We start from the raw sequence: 16,439 nt of genomic DNA, 5'->3' as shown, positions 1-16,439 counted from the left end.
CTCACTCTCTTCCAAGGTTTAATTGTTATTCAGAGTGTACATATCTTCTAGGTTAGAAATCAATGCAGAAGTGTGCTTTACTCATGCATATAAATTCCAATTCATTTAAAATGTATTATTATTAATTCTGTTTGTACAGAAATCATTGGCTCCTTATGGAAAATTCTGGGTGCCCTTAGCTTTTAAGAGGCTTTATTATACCATTGGGTTAGGCAAATTTTAAATACAAGTCTTGTAATTATGCCCTGTCACTGTAGCAGGGCATTTTCACATTTCCAGAGAATTTTATTTGAGGAGCCGTGCTTTACAAGTGCTTCCTTGTTTTCTGTCCATCTGCATGTCACTCTCCCTCTCTTTTCCCTGACACAACCTCGTCCTCAAACATATGTATCTCTCACCAAAAAGAATTTCAACAGCTCACACCAGCTCCATCAAAATATCAAAGAGCAGACACTTAAAAGCAGAACAGGATGAAAGTGATGTGGACACAAACGCCCCCGGATTCGTGGTCTCATTCAGAACTTGTCTCCTCCTTTACCAATTCACAAAGGGCATCAGCCAACTCATCCTCAGGGTCTGCATCAATGGGATGGAGCCTGTAGCCAGGTGGTCTTTATATCAAAGTTCACAAGAAAACATCTTATTTAGGGTTCATCATACTGAGATTGAGTCCTTGAATGACAACCAGGGCAAATGGCAATGGGAGGGGAGGAATCAGGAACGAATATACAGAAGGAACAGTCCAGTGGAGGAGGAAATATTTAGAATCTTATGTGATTGTCCATGTATAAGATACATACAATAAAAATGCATGTTGCCATTAGCACTCTAAAATTATAGCCCAATTTCATTATGCTATTACTTTCCATTTGCACAAAATTTAAAATGGGAATACAAGAATAGCAACCATATATAGGTTAATAATATAGCTTTGCTGCCTTCAATTTCCAAATTTGAAGGGGGACAAAATATGACTTTGAAATCCATAATAATCACTTGTCATGATGGGTGGTGCATTATGCAAACATACACACACACACACACAAATCTCAAAAATTAAAGTTGGTTTTTAAGTAAAAATAGTTTGCAGGTAACTTACAGTTATTCCAAGCATTGGTAGTGACATGTTGATAACGTTATTCACTGTATCCGAATTGGTCACTGTTACAGTTACAGACTGTAAAAAATAAATGCGAAAAATTGCTATAATTTAAATTTGAAAAATTTAAATAATTTTTGTCAAATTACTATCCGTATTCTAAAGGCAAGCTCGTTTTCAGGTGGTGACACAGCACAGCACATGCAGAGCACGAACCCCTAAATACCATTTACTTTCATTCCTTTGTATAACATGAGGCTAGTAGGAAGCATTTCAGTAAATCAAATATTTCTCTGAAAGGATTTGTGGCACAAAAAACATAACAGCTTAAGCAAGAAGGAGAAAGACTGAGAATTCTGGGCGGGCCCGTGGGCTGGTCCTCAGCACCTTGAGGCTATTTCTGTAATGGAGGGGGTGTGGTTTAAAAAGGAGGAGCTGAACCCTTTCTCTTCCTGAGTTGTGCTTTTGTAATATGGCTTTATTTCTTTGCAATTACATACTTGGTGTTGGTAAAATCAGAAGAACTGGCTATAAAAGGCATTTTTTAAAGCTATTCTTTAGTGAGTACTTTCTTTGTGTCTGGCATGATGGTCACTAAGTTTTCATTGTCAAGATATGTTGAGACAATTAAATGAAACCAATGAGTCCAGGAAATTAGACTGAAAATTTGAGAAACTCAAGTTGCATTCCAAACTCTGCCAGTGACTAGGGTATTCACAATAGCTCCCTGCCACACCTCACAGTGAGAAACTGCTCCATTAAAATAGGAAGACAGTTTACAGAAAAGTACCCGAAAGCGATTGATAGGATTCTGAGATATCTATTGAACTCTCTGAACTCCAAAAGACATTTTAAAAGAAGACAAACGGTAACCAAGAACACTGACTGCGCACATAGTTTGAGAGTATTATCAGGCAGGAAGGCCCCTGTCCTAAATCAACGGTGCTTAAAGAAGACAGACAGCATAAGGGGACACTCAGAGGCTTGAAGATGACATTAAAAACAAAGGGAATCCTTTCATAATTCATTCCTTGTCCTTTCATTGTATTTTTCTTCGTATGAATTCAATTGCTTGATATGACAGATGGCCCTGAAACTTGCTTATAATGGGACTTCTATCAATGAAAGCATTCATTGATTTCCAACTACTTGTAGCCCTAAGGACTATGAGAAAGTGCTTCAGAACCCAGTGGTAGAGCTCCGAGCGCCCAGACGCAGGCATGCTGGGAGCTTCCTGTGCTGACGTGTCTGGGGGCATTCAAACATGGGGTTTCCCTCGGGACCTAACCAGAAGTAAGGGTGCTGCTGTTTTTAAGATGTCTGAAGTCCCTTCAAGACAATCAAAAACTCTCCCATGAAAGATTTTTTAAAGTAAAAGAATCTCTTTTCAAATGCTAATCATCACTCCCTAATTTATCTGGTCTGTAACATAACGGTTTTTCCTGGCATAAGGAACATATTATATTCCAAATAGTCATTCCAGGGATGTGTGTATTTCTTCCTGCATGTTGTCTGTTCTCCAAAACAGATAAATTCCAGTAGACAGAGCTCTTTGCAAACAAACGCCTTAAAAAAAATAAACTATTTCATCAAATAATTTGAAAAAAATGGAAATGTGATTTTTTTCATAAGAACTAAAGTGTTACTTGATATATGAAGAACCAGGAAAATGTGATCAATTCTCAAGAGTTGAGGACAACCCTGAGATGATCTAAACGTTCAAATTATTAGCTAAAGACAGCTATTACAATTATGCTCAATTATAGAAATGAAAATATGGTCATAATAAACAAAAATATAGGAATCTCAGCATAGAAATTAAAAATATTGAAAAATAGAAATTTTTTATCTGAAATTTGAAAAAAAAATTGAAACTACACAGGCTAAATTGCATAATGAAGATGACAAATGGAAGAGGAAATGATTTTGAAAGTAGATAATAGAAATTATCCAATGTGAAGAGGAAAGGGGAAAAAAGAAGACTGAAAAAATTAACAGAACCTGAGGGGCCTGTGGACAACATCAAAGTGTCTGATATACGTGTAACTAGAATCTCAGAAAGAAAGAAGAGAAAAAACGGGGAAGAAAAAAAAATGAGGAAATAATGACCAAAATTTCCCAAACTTTAGACATAATTTACATTCATAAAGACATAAATTTAAAAACTCAAGAAGTTTAGAAAATGCCAAACAGGATTTTGTTTGGCAAAAAAACAGATTCAAGGAAAACCATGCTCTGATACTTACCCACACTGCTAAAAACCAAAAATCAGAAAAAAATCTTGAAAGCAGCTGAAGAAAAATGACAGATCATATGCAGATGATTAATGTTTGAATGATCACAGACAACTCATCAGAAACATAAAGACCAAAAGACAGTGGAACATCTTTAAAGCGCCGAAAGAAAAAAAATTGCAGGCAAAATTCTACATCCAGCAAACATATCTTTCAAGAGTGAAGGTGAAATAAAGACATTTTCAGATAAAAGAAACTAAGAAAATCTGTAGGCACCAGATCTGCATAAAAAGAAATGCTAAGGAAAGTTTCTCCAGGGTGAAATGAAATAGAATTAGAGGGAAATTTGGATCTTCGGGAATGAATGAAGAACATTAGAAATGTTTGTTTTGTGTCACGTTTATGCAATTAAAGTTCATTTTCAAAAATTTAAAGGTGATTTTCCATGAAAAATTCTGACTGCAACCCCTGCCCTAAGTGAAATGAGAGCAGGCAGTGTGCTTTGCTAGGGAACTCTCCAGTCTTATCTCCTCAAGCAGAGCATCTCTCGGATACTCAGCAACAGATCAGAATATTTGCATGGCTTTCCTACTGGCCAGGAAATAACTGTCTTAAACTGCCTCTTTTTCCACCTTCACATACTATCGTGTGTGATCGAGAGCTCCCGTAACAGATAACAGAACAAAGTGATATGAAAAACACCCAGAATATTTGCTCCTCAGGGTAAATGTCTTGGCTCCTGCACTACAGTTTCAGAGATCAAATTCTATAGAAACAACTGAGGTGAATGGTTTTTTTCCCCAGTGGCATCAACAAAATAAGGTAGAAATATACTGATCTCTTCAAAGTCTCAACCTTTTCAGTTCAATTAGTGCTGACATTCCTCAGAATGAAAGACTTTTCAAAACTTCTCCGCATTTTTAATACCTGACCCTCCAGTAGATTCTCTCCTAGAAGAGGGACATTACTGAGGCCAGCCGGCAAAATGGGAACATGAATGGTAGCTTCAAGTATTACACCAATGTTCAATGTACTAAAGGCGATAACTGTATGGTGTTATAGAAGGGAATACCCTTATGCTTAGGACATACCCAAGTGTTTAAGGATAAAGGACCATGACGTATGTGTGACCCTCAAAAATAGGTATCTTCATACACAATATGGAGAAGGAGAGAGAGACAACAAAATAAATGATAAAGCAAATGGAGGAAAATGTTAACCAAATAGGTGAATCTAGCTAAAGGGTATATGGGTGTTCTTTATACCTTTTGTATTTTTGCAACTTTTCTGTCACTTTACAATTATTCCAAATAAAACATCCTAGGAAGAAAAAAACTGTGGCAACAACCCAGGCCACTCTGCATGTAGCAACAATTGGGAAAAATGTTTCATTCTAATAGGAAATACCTGGTTGTGAAAATCACTTTATTACAACAAGCCACTATAATTACCATTAGCAGGATCCAGAGAAACATTAGGAACGTTTACCATGCAATATTCTTTCCATGCTTAAGCACTGAAGCCATCATAGATTCCTCTTGCTTCATATCACCTGGGATTCACGTTTTATGTCACAGTATGGATACAGGAAAATACAGTTTTCCACTTGGTACCTTCTAAATTCTTTCTCTTCCCCTCTCTTCCTTTCTCCCTCCCTCCCCCTCATCTCCCCTTCCTGTTTTTCTTTCCTTCTCTCTCCCTTTCTCTCTCTCTCTCTGTTTCTACCTCCATCTCTCTCTGTCTATGTCTTTCTCTTTCATTCTGCCCAAATAACGAACTTGGAATTTAATTTAATTTTTGCTCTTAAAAATACTCACACAGACACAGTTCTTAATGTCCTCAGTGATGATTTTGAGGGGAATGCTCTCTGGCTGGTCCTTCTCTTTGGCTAGATTGATGCACCTAATCACATTCAATAATAACCCAAAATAGAGTAGGATGGATTAGCTATTAGCTTCTTTTCAAATAATCTATACTGCTAATATTTTCAGTCTACTTGGTTATTTTTGAAAGCATATAAATAGACTCGGCAAAACCAAATTATGAGTTGGAAGAATATGCAAAAATACTTCATGAAAGTAAGACATGACCCAGAAAATAACGGGTTGCCCCTGTCGTGTGAGATTTGGCAGTAGATCCAGTCCTCAGAGCTTTCCTGCCTGGTTGAAGGGCCCAGCACCTTCCTGGGTTCAAGGGTAGGAAGTAGCAGCTGCTTTGAGAATCACTCAGTAGAGTAACCTGCACTTAGGGAAATTGAGCATGTGTTTTGAGAGTAACATTGGATCCAATCATTAGGTTGGAGAGAAGGGGAAGATGAGAGTGACAAGCAGAACTTCCTCAAAAATAAGCAAAACATGCATGTAAGTGAGAGGACATTTTTGCAGTAGCAGCCGGGTAAATCTAAACAAGGAGTTATTTGAGGATGCTCGGACAGCTTCTACTAGAGAGAGGGAGAATAGTTTGAGGGCGTTGCCATGAAGAGATCTGCAATCTTTTATTGTGGATCAAAGATTTAGAATATGTATACTGAAAAAATACCTTTGAAGGGAAGAGTGCCATTTTTCCTTTAGTTCTGAAGAACTGCAATTTAAAAAAAGGGAGAAAAAATTAACTACATAAAATACTTATACTAAGATATTAGAACTGCCATTGCAGATGAAAATAGCAGCAGCCGTTTATCACTGACGTGGATGTGCGTGTCAGTTGTGCTCTCCTCATCGTTGGGCATTTGATGGGCCCTGCTGTTTTCCAAGCAGTGTTACAGCGATGGGAAATAGATCGTAAAGTGGGAGAGCAGTTGGTGTGGAATCTAAACACGTAATTGCAACTATGTGAGGCAAGCTATGTGATCACGGGCAAATCAATTAACCACTCTTGAGTTTCAGTTTCCAGAACAGGAAAAGGGTTAATTATACCTCAGAGCGTTCCTGCAGCTGGCAGTGCTATTCAAATATAAAAAAGAACTCCTGTGAACCCAGAAGTGTAGACTCAGGATGTCCAGGGTCGGGGAGCCACATTCCCCATCCTCGTGCCAGTCTTAGAACATGTCTCGGAACACTAACTTGTACTCTGGGACCATACCTTTGTCTTGAATTGTCACCTCTCTATAGACACCAAATAAGACAATATGTACACAGCAATTCAGGCAACCCAGTATTTGATGACATGATTAATTTTATTTGTATAATTAGATACTATTTTTAAGGGAATGAATTTGAGAGTATAAAAGCAATTTTTCAAACTGACTTGGACTATTTAATAGTACTTGCTCACGGAAGATATTCCAGTGATTTAAAAACACAGCTACTCGCTGGGGATTAGGGGCAGGCTGTTGAGAGGGGCCTTAAACCTTACTCCATGTACCCTGAACACCCACCTCCCCAAGAAGCTCCTAGAGCCCATTTGAAAAAGCACTCATCCAAAAAGGAAAGGAAATTACTCCAATAGTTCCCACTGTTCATGATCAATTTGCACATAAAAACCTTTTGGGGGAAAGTACATACAAGTGTCATTATGAGAGGTCAGAAAAGGAGTCATTGAATACAAAAGCTGTAGGTCTTACCTGAAGGTGGCCACAAAGTTCACTGTGGGCCAGCCCAAAACAAAGGACCTCTTGGCAGAGGTGTCGGCTTCTCCAAATTTGTCCAAACAGTTGGCAATCCATATGGTGTTCAGGGGTACTTTATTTTTTATTTTAAAGTTTTTTTTGTAACTAGAAAGATAACCAAACAAGACCTCTGTTAGTTTGTTTCTTAAATGTTATGGGAACAGCTGTGCTCATGGTAAGATGCCAATTCTCACTGCCCCAGGGTGCAACATGCCTCCTTTAGCTCTGTGAGCCTCTGTGCTCTGCACAGTCAGGGGTTGGATGGGTCTTTACAAAGTGTGTGCTGAGTGACGCCTGGCCCAGGGAGGCCCTGAAAACACAATGGCAGCAAATAGCCATTTTTCTGCATGTTGAGGATTGAGTACGGACCATACTCTACATTTTAGAGCTTTTTTAGAGAACCATTAATTCATTTATTATTCATTTATTATTGTTATATTTATTATTATATTCACATATATCATTTTATTTACTTAATGATTTATTATTACTATAATTAATTTATTATTTGTTCATGTCTTGCTTACTTTAAAAAGCCTTTGAGTAGCTGAACAAAGATACATGATACATGATTTATAAAGATAATTATACAACTTTTTTCTTGAGAATCAGACTAAAACAGCAATAAGCTTGGATCAGAGGAATTTAAAATACATTCTCAGCCTTAATTTTTTAAAAGATTTTCTAGCGTTTAAGCATAGGTTATTTTAAATTTCCTTTATTAAGATTTCATTCATACCATTTTCTATCAGGTTCCGGATCAAACTGAAAAACTGTTAGCACGCGGACTGAGCTCAAAATTCAACCAATCAATCGATTGGTCCCACATCAGTGCCCAGGAGGTCTTACATGTGAGTCATGGAGATATTTCCCATTTATCTCTGAGGAATCGGAAGGTGATCGACTTTGTCAGCAATGAAATGGTTTTCCGACAGTTTCTGCCTAATCTCCTTTGACCTCTGACATGGAAACCACTATATCTCTCGGTTAACTCACAAATTTAACACTCAGGCGAGCCTGAGATTTAGATGGTACAAGTCCTCTGAAGGATGCCTAGGGAACACGGGCACGCCACTTCGGAATTGCCTCCTATTCAGAACCACATGTGGAAACGCTAAAGCTAAAATGAGATCCAAGACACCTCAGGTTCAAAAACCCCTAAGACTCTGCTGACTCATGGAACAGTTAAAGCAAAAAGGCTTTGATGGGATTTATGAAACGAAAATAATTCTGCAGGAAGCCTACCTGAAGGGTGACCTAGATTCAAACGTTAGGGTACAGTGGATGCAAATACGCCTTGTGACACAGGTGGCTTCTTAGACATTTATTTCACATTTTTACCCTATGTTGATGTATTTGAAGATTTGTGTGAAACACAATCAATTCTCAGATAAAATAATTGTTCTAGATCGTAACTCTAAAAGCATTACGAAGCTAAAAATAGTCTACTGCCTATAGGAAAGAGAGACATGTATCTACCTGTTTTTACAGATTTTAAAAGTTTTGTCATGTAGATGTCCATGTGTGGAGACACCTAAGGTACTGTGTGGAAAATTCCAAATATGTGCACCTGAAAGAGTCGTTTCTTTAATTCTCTCCAAAGTTCCATAAAGTCCCAAGATTATCCACTTCCATGAAACCAAACCACGGAGTTGTCAAAAGCCCAGAGTATGGTTTTCAGTCTCCTATAACATTTATTGAGCTCCCACCACATGCCAAGCACTATTCTACATATTTTACAAACATTACTTCACTTAATCCTCAATCCACTATATCTATTAGCTCCATTTTATAGATGAGGAAACTCACAGAGAGATTAAGAAAATTGCCAAAAGCAAGAGATGGGCTTTGAAGCCAGACAGCCTAAGTCATGAGCCTATGCTCACAACCACTCGGCCTCCATGAGTGCTGACCTGTACAGTTCCATGTAGTGCCCTCCTCATCATTCCTACCTTCAGCCTCCTTTCTCCCCCCAGAGCCATCAGGCTTTCTGACGGTATTGTTCTCTCGTTTGAGAGTGAGAGGATCAATCTCCTGACATTCTATCAACAAAGCTAAATGCTAGCCTGGAAATACTGAAAATGTATTACAGCAAAGGCTTGTACTACAGTGGATTCTCCTGAGATCTCACCACATTTCTCTGCTCTCAGTGTCTGACTCTTCAGATTATGTCAGTAGAAATGAGAAGGGATGAACCTTATGGAAACTGGCTCAAAGGGAGCAGGAGGAAAAAGGCAGTTTTTATTTCTACCGCGTGGGCCCTCGCTATCGATCTGCTAAGATGATGGTATCCCTCTTGCTTTCTTCTACCTCAACTTGGACACGGGAGCGTGAGCCCCGGTGAACTGTGGAAAGACACAGATTCTAGGGAGGTTCCCCTCATTCTAAGGCATGGGTGTTCCCTTAGATGCTGGGAGTAGCGGTCATGGTATCTTCTGCAAGAATCTTTGTGATGCCACTGATAATAAGCTAATAGTCATCTTCATCTTTTGACCTAAACAAAATTGGATTTCATTGTTTCTATATTCTTTAATAACTAAATATGAGGACAGAGATGTCTGAGGGGGGTGTGAGCTAAGTAAGTACAGTCTCTTCCTTTCTGTACGTTCTCCATGGGCCTCTACGAGTATTAGTATCTCATGAAGTAGATGCTGTTTAAAAAAACAAGTCATAATTTCATTTGAAAAATAACTTCTTATTTAGCATTCTAATGAATATCAAAAATGTTAACAAAGTTCCCATCTGACTTTAATTCTTGAGAACCAAAGTTTCTAATGTAGTATGAAAAAAATCTCCAAACGATTTCCACTGACTGTTATTAACATCCAGCACAACGGGAGAGATATAATTTCCTCATGAAGAAAGAACATATAAATCCCCTTTATTATTACACACAAACTAAAGTTCATTTAGTCTGACTAATATATATGCAGCAGTCAGTCAACTATTTACTCCCTTTGTGTTGGTTTCTGTAGCATCAACCTGGAGAAGAAAGAGTTTCCAACTGAAGCCTCAAGACACACTGAGGAAAAACGGAACCTAAGTCACTCCACCCCATTCCCTGAGTAGAAAAAGCAGGCACTAAACTCAGGTGATTAACTTGAACAGATCGATCCAGGACATAACACAATCCTCCATCTGAGAGCGAGGCATGACAGAAAGGAAATAAGCGGCTTGTTGCGGGTGGCTATTTCATTGAAGTTGTTATTTCTTGGTGGGAAAAAAATAAATAAATTTTCTCATATGAACAGTAATCACGAATGTCCCCAAATGTTTACTATGGAAATGATCTAGTAGCCAGCTTTCTAAAAGCTGTGGTAAACTCTTGTACAAGGTGGCAGCATTGAGTACTGCTTGCTTCCTGCTATGGACTGAATTGTGTCCCCAACTCCCACCCCACTCCCCACCCCTCAATTCATACCTTGAAGCCCTAACAGCCAATATGTCAGTTTTGGGAGATAAAGCTTAGAGGAGGTAATTAAGGTTAGATGAGGTCATAAGAGTGGGGTCCTAATCCAATAGGATTGGGAGGAAGAGAGAGAGCTCTTTCTCCACAGGCACACACTGAGGAGAGGTATGCGAGCCCATGGGGAGAAGGCGGCCATCTGCAAGCCGGGAGGGGAGCTCTCATGAGGACCCGACCCTGCTGACAGCCTCATCTCAGATTTCCAGCCTCCAGAACCATGACAAATTTCTGTAAATAAATAAATTTCTTTTCTGTGTGGTGAGGAAATGACTAACTCTCATCTGCTTGGTACCTGGTGAGAAATGGAACAGAATGCTCAGGGAACTGAAAAACAAATGAGAAGTCTAGCTATCAAAAAAAAAAAAAATCAGAGGCCAAAATAAAGATAAGAAAATATATTTAAGATGAGTGAAATTGCCTCCAGGTGTAGCCTTGGAGATGGTGATGTCATAAAGAGGACAGAGAGAAAAAGACTCTGTCCAGGGCTTGGCATGAGGTCCACTTGAAGCACTAATAATAAATAAATGAATCTCTGTAAATACATTTCTGTGGTTTAAGCCAAGCAGTCGATGATATTTGGTTTTGGTAGCCTGACCAGATGAAGACAGTTACCTTATCAAAAATCTCTGCTCTCTCTATATCAAGGTCTTCTGAAGCAAATCAAATGCCTTAGATCACCTACACTTTCCAACATTCCCAATGGATGTAGAAAGCATATAAAAGTAATCTTTCAGGAACTGAGTCTCATAAACAAGAATATTATTGAATAAATTGAATGAGATTGTGTCACATTATGAAACCCTTGAGCAGACACAGAGAGCTCTCTGAAAAGCAGTATGTGAAAGATGGTGGGCATCTTCTGTGATAATGGACCAACCAAAATAAAAATTCAGCTCTGAAATGGATGCAATTTGCTAGGAGAAAAGAACACTGTATCAATATAAAATGTTTTTAGCAGAGTACTGTAGGTTCTATCAGACCCATTCAGAAGTTAGCAGTATCTGAGAGAAGTGGCTTCTGGTAGGAAAATAAATGTCTCCTACTCTCCTAAATACTGTAATAATTACAAAGGTGAAAAGAAAAGTGAAGGAGAACGTATTCCCCTTAAAAATTGAATGTGAGTGGTCTGCAAAGTCCTGACAAGCAGGAGATGAGTGTTGTGGTTGCTTGCTTTTGTGTGTCTCAGGTTGAGCACAGAGGAATACAACATGGTGTGACAGGAAGAGCATGGCCTTGGGATGAAGGCAGACCTGCAGTGCAGTCTCTCCCACCATTTTCCTGTGTATGACATCGGGCCAGTTCCTGAGCCTTCCTCAGTCTTTGTCTTCCTATCTGAAGCCTGGAGATGATAACAGTACCTGCCTTGGAGGGCTATTGGGGAAACTAAACAAGCCATCTGTGATGCTCCTCGTGTGGTCCCAAGAATGCATCCAAGAAATTTCAGTCTCCTATACTAACCTTGCTTAAATAAAGAGATTGGCAACTAGTCTACACTTTTTAAAATAATGCCTCATTCCCTCTATCAGGAGCAGAGTGCCTTGAATGGACCTCACGCCAAGCCCTGGACAGAATCTTTTTCTCTCTGTCCTCTTTATGACATCGTCATCTCCAAGCCTACATCTGGAGGCAATTTCACTCATCTTAAATATATTTTATCGTCTTTATTTTGGCCTCTGATTTTTTTTTTTTTGATAGCTAGACTTCTCATTTGTTTCTCAGTTCCATTTCTCACCAGGATGTGAGGTAGCCATTTCCTCACCACAATGGAAAGGTTGATTTCAAGGATGAGAGAGAAACTAGTTGATTGTGGTGTGTTCTGTGAAATCCAGACAAAAGAGAGAATAGAGGCAGCAGCACCACAGGTTGGGTAAGAGCCTGTGTGCTGAAATTAACAGACCTAGTTTCAAACGTGGACTCCACTAATTGCTAAGGTGGTGACCTGGGGAAAGGCAGCAGACCTCCGGGCATCAAGGTCCTCCATAAGATAAGGAAAATGAGCCTATCTCACTGGGTAGTTGCAAGGGTCAGACAAGATTCGGTACATAAAGTCCTCAGCATAATTCCTGACAGAAAAAAACTTCTGATAAATCATGCTTCTTATTATTAACGTCGCTCAGATTAAATATGGCATTTTGCAAAGTCGGTACTTGCGTGTCTTACCTATGACATGGCGTAACTAACTGAGAGCTAGCGGTGAGGGCAGCCAAGAAAAGAGTTTTCATTTTCTCTAGTAATGAAAAAGCTTCTTGATAGTTTGTTTGGTGAAATATTCTTTGTCTTTTATAAATCATGAAAGCAGAGATGAAGAAAGTAAACAGATGACCTTGCATCCACCTACCGTTAGACATTAATTGAGCAATTACCATGTTCTAGGCTGGATATTGGTTACATTTGTGTCCAGGGTTGGGAAGAAAGTGCACCCATTTGGTTCTGTCTCCAACATATGTTCCAAATCTGTCTGCTGCCTCTTCTCACTGCCACTCCCAAGATGGAGTCCCTGTCATATTTCATCAGAACCACTGCCTCCCTAACCAGTCTCCCTGCGTCCACTCTTGCTTACCCACCAATCTGCTATCTAGCAATAGGCAGAACAATATGCTAAAAATATAAACCAGATATGGTCACTTGCTTAATTAAATATGCTTCAGCATAATATTTCAACCTTTGTGGTGGCCTGTGGAGACCCTGTGTGGCTGGGCCCCTGACCACAGTATCTTACCTGATATTGTGCCCCACACTGCAGGCTCCAGTCACATCAGCCTTTCCTGAACCCCTCCCTCCAGAGGGCTGAGTTGCACCCACTGAGTCCTGCTGGTCCCTCACCCTAGAAGGCTCAGCCACCTAGTCTAGGAATGCGGCTGCTTCTCACCCCATAGGTTTGGTTTAAATGCTGCCACCTCGGAGAGACCTTCATAGACAGCTCCTCTCTAGGATGGTCCCATTTTCTTCTCCACATGGTACCCTCTTCTCTCTCTTATGAGAAGCACTAACTTCAATGTGTAATTTCCCTCCTCTTATTTTTATCATCTGTCCGGAAGCTCCAGGCAGGAGAGACCCTGCCTGTCACATTCACAATCGTGTTCTCTACAGGGACACGGCACAGAACAAGACCTCTGTCGATACTTGTTGACTAAAGGGAGGATCAAAACATTTGCAAAAGCAAAAGAAGAAAACCACTTAATATTTTCCCACAGTAAGGGTTGGTGAAAACGCAATCTGATGGTAATCAGGAGAGCCTGTAGTGTACACGTACTTGGTGTTAGTTATCAGCAACAGATCGCTGAGCAAGAAGAGGTGTCGCTTCTGCCTCCTCCAGCCTCTTTTGAGTTCCACGGGGCCGTGGATCAGCAGAGTGCGACCGGTACTCTCAGATGACGTAGCATTTTCACTGTGGGTGTCCACCTCAACAGAAGAGCTTTCCCTGCAAAGCAACAAACACCACAGGACAACCAGTCACCCATCAAATACCTGATAGAGTTTTGTGCCAAAGGTCAAGGTTAACACGACACTAAAAATTAGCCTCGATCCCCAAAACAGAACTCTATAGCTCAAATTCAAGTCACCAATTACAGAAAGCTATTAAAAAAGATGAGGGCACACAGGGAGTTGAGGTAGATGGAGAACGGTTTCCAGGACATGCCCCGGGGCATGCCAACTCTTAGAGGTGGGGAGAAGGGGACAGCAGCAGAGCAAAGATGGCCACGAGCTGTTGGGAAGGGGAGAACCAAGAGGCCAAAGGTTGAGAATATTACAAGAAGGTAAAAAAAAAAACAAAAACCCAAAACCCAGGACAATTTGTGGCCTGAGACAGATAAAATAAAGTGACCTAGAGATTTGTGAAAAAGTAATTACAATTTAGTTTCATGTTAACATAAAAATTTAGATAACTGAAGATTCTGGAAAATTGACTCCAATCGTAGCTAAATCAGTATTCAAGTTTTGGGGGGAAATTCTCAAAGATCAGCAAATAATACTGGAAACATCAATAAGTTTCTAAACACAACAGGGTCTTAGATATTATTTTGTTGAGCTATAACTAAGCTCTAAGCTATGACTCTTTGGTCATAAAAGGTAAAACAACTAAATTTCACAGGACACAAAAACTCTTTCATGAATAGGGAGATATTGTCATAGTCTACAGAAAATTCTCTCTCATGGAGCCAAGAAAGAGTCTCCCTTGAGTATGTAAAGCCTGCTTTCTGTGCTCAGCAGCACTGAACCTTGTGAACATGAGTAGCTTTTCATGAAAGCAGTGCTGAAGGTAAGAATCAGTTCCCATGTTTTAGGAGAAACAAAACAGAACACTTCCTGTGACTGCTAGTCCCTTTGGACGATCAAGAGTAGTATATTCAAATACTACCTGCGGAGGTGAAGCCTTGAACGACCGCCTGAAAGCTGAAAGCGCTTTTTGATTGATGAAAACATCCCGTTTTCTTCAATTCTTGGCACTGACTATCGAGCACGTCTACAGCACTTGGCAGAGCACTGTAAACTAGGCCCTGAAGCCTGAGGATTCTGGAGTTGTCAAGGTCACCGGCTGTTATGACGTCAGGGTTCTAAGGCGCATGCCATAACTGACAAACTGACATATCTGTTTCCCTGGTTTTGCCTGCATCTTTTGAGTTTTTAAAACTAATCTATTTACTTTGAGATAATTGTAGATTCACAGGAAGTTGTAAGAAACAACCCAGAGAAATTACATCAACCTTGTACCTGGTTCCCCGAATGGTACTATCTCTCTAAACTACAGTACAATACCATAATTAAGATAGTAGCATTGATACAGTCAAGATACAGGACATTTATTTCCATCATCACAGGATCCTTTCTCTGCCCGGGCTCCATGATTTCTTCTGGTACCAGCATATCCAGTAATCGTCAACACTGAAGCAAGAGGTCAGGGTCCAGGAGAGTCTGGCTGTTTTTCCAGGAGATGCAGAGGGAGGGCAGCTGAGTCAGCACAGGCTGGGAGAGGGAACCTGCAGACACAGACAGGCATGGTTGCTGGGCAAGAATCATGGGAAATTTCTCAGAAGTCTAAGCAAGGGAGAAGTGATGTTGGGGGCTTCCCTCTGTCCCCAAAGCCTGTCCCCAACTGTGCAGTGAGAGAGGAGCACAAGGAGGAGGGGAGACCAGGCCATGGTGCACACATCCCCGTGGTCTCCACCCTGTGCCATAGTAGGGGCTGCCCATGAAAATGGGTTTCCATCCAGTGACTGCCCAGCCCCTCCCTGAGCCCTGGTGCTGGAGCTCAGCTCACACCACACACTGAGGAGGATGGAGGTTGGCCTCACCCCTTGGGAGAGCCCTGGGAGGAAGCACCTACTGAGACAACACAAAGGTCCCTGCTCAGGGGACTCTGCCAGGCCAGAGAGGACAGAGCTGCTCAGCCTCCTTCAGTAAGCACAGGGTCCAGCCCCCCGGCCCAGGCTCCTTGGAGTGAATGGTCCTTGCTGAGCAGCATTGTAGGGACCAAAGGGCTGTCCTGCCCCGCCCCCTCCTGGTCACAGGACACACCCCTCACCAGGGCCAAAGCCCTGAGAGCACAGCTGGTTTCTGCAGCTCACCAGGTCACTGTCTCTATTCACACATCCATGGTCTGATCATCTGTTAATGGCATTCACATACATTGGAGGCAATGTCTCTTGTATCACTCTCTCATAAGGCAGTGCACATGGAAGGTGGAAAAATGTACAGAAATTGGAATTTCAAGTGTTTTAACCATGAGACAAGATGTTGCAAACATCATATCCCTTCATTTTAATGTGGTTTAGGGAGCGCATCCATGTTCAGTGTTCCATCACTTGTGCATAAAGCAATGAATTCCCAATAATCTCACACAACCTTATCTGTGTTTTAAACTCCAATTTTTAGGTAATCTATTGCCTGTACTAGTGAGAAATCAAAGAAGCACAATGAATCCTAATATTTGAGCTGTGCAGCTCCCATCACGCCATCTTGTATTAGAGTAAAGTCCAACCTGGCAGAGAAAGTCTTAGACCCTCATTTGTTGGCTTCTGTCATCCATCTCTC

At 40.5% G+C, this 16,439-nt stretch overlaps 1 protein-coding gene across 1 annotated transcript in view; it reads right to left on the bottom strand.

The window, feature by feature from the left end:
* Positions 1–16,439, bottom strand: part of LOC123284116 (rho GTPase-activating protein 20-like) — a 122,072-nt gene that overhangs the window by 24,147 nt on the left and 81,486 nt on the right. The window contains exons 9-13 of the mRNA XM_070489155.1: positions 13,660–13,827; positions 6,896–7,045; positions 5,872–5,913; positions 5,151–5,235; positions 1,100–1,177 (exon numbers count right to left, since the gene is read on the bottom strand). Of these exons, the coding sequence (XP_070345256.1) occupies positions 1,100–1,177; positions 5,151–5,235; positions 5,872–5,913; positions 6,896–7,045; positions 13,660–13,827 (523 nt within the window). The remainder of the gene's footprint in view (positions 1–1,099; positions 1,178–5,150; positions 5,236–5,871; positions 5,914–6,895; positions 7,046–13,659; positions 13,828–16,439) is intronic.

The sequence above is a fragment of the Equus asinus genome, chromosome 19 (assembly GCF_041296235.1).
Source record: "Equus asinus isolate D_3611 breed Donkey chromosome 19, EquAss-T2T_v2, whole genome shotgun sequence".
Classification (NCBI taxonomy): Eukaryota; Metazoa; Chordata; class Mammalia; order Perissodactyla; family Equidae; genus Equus; species Equus asinus.
Note: the sequence above shows the minus strand (reverse complement) of the source record. Positions and strands in the feature narration are given on the sequence as shown.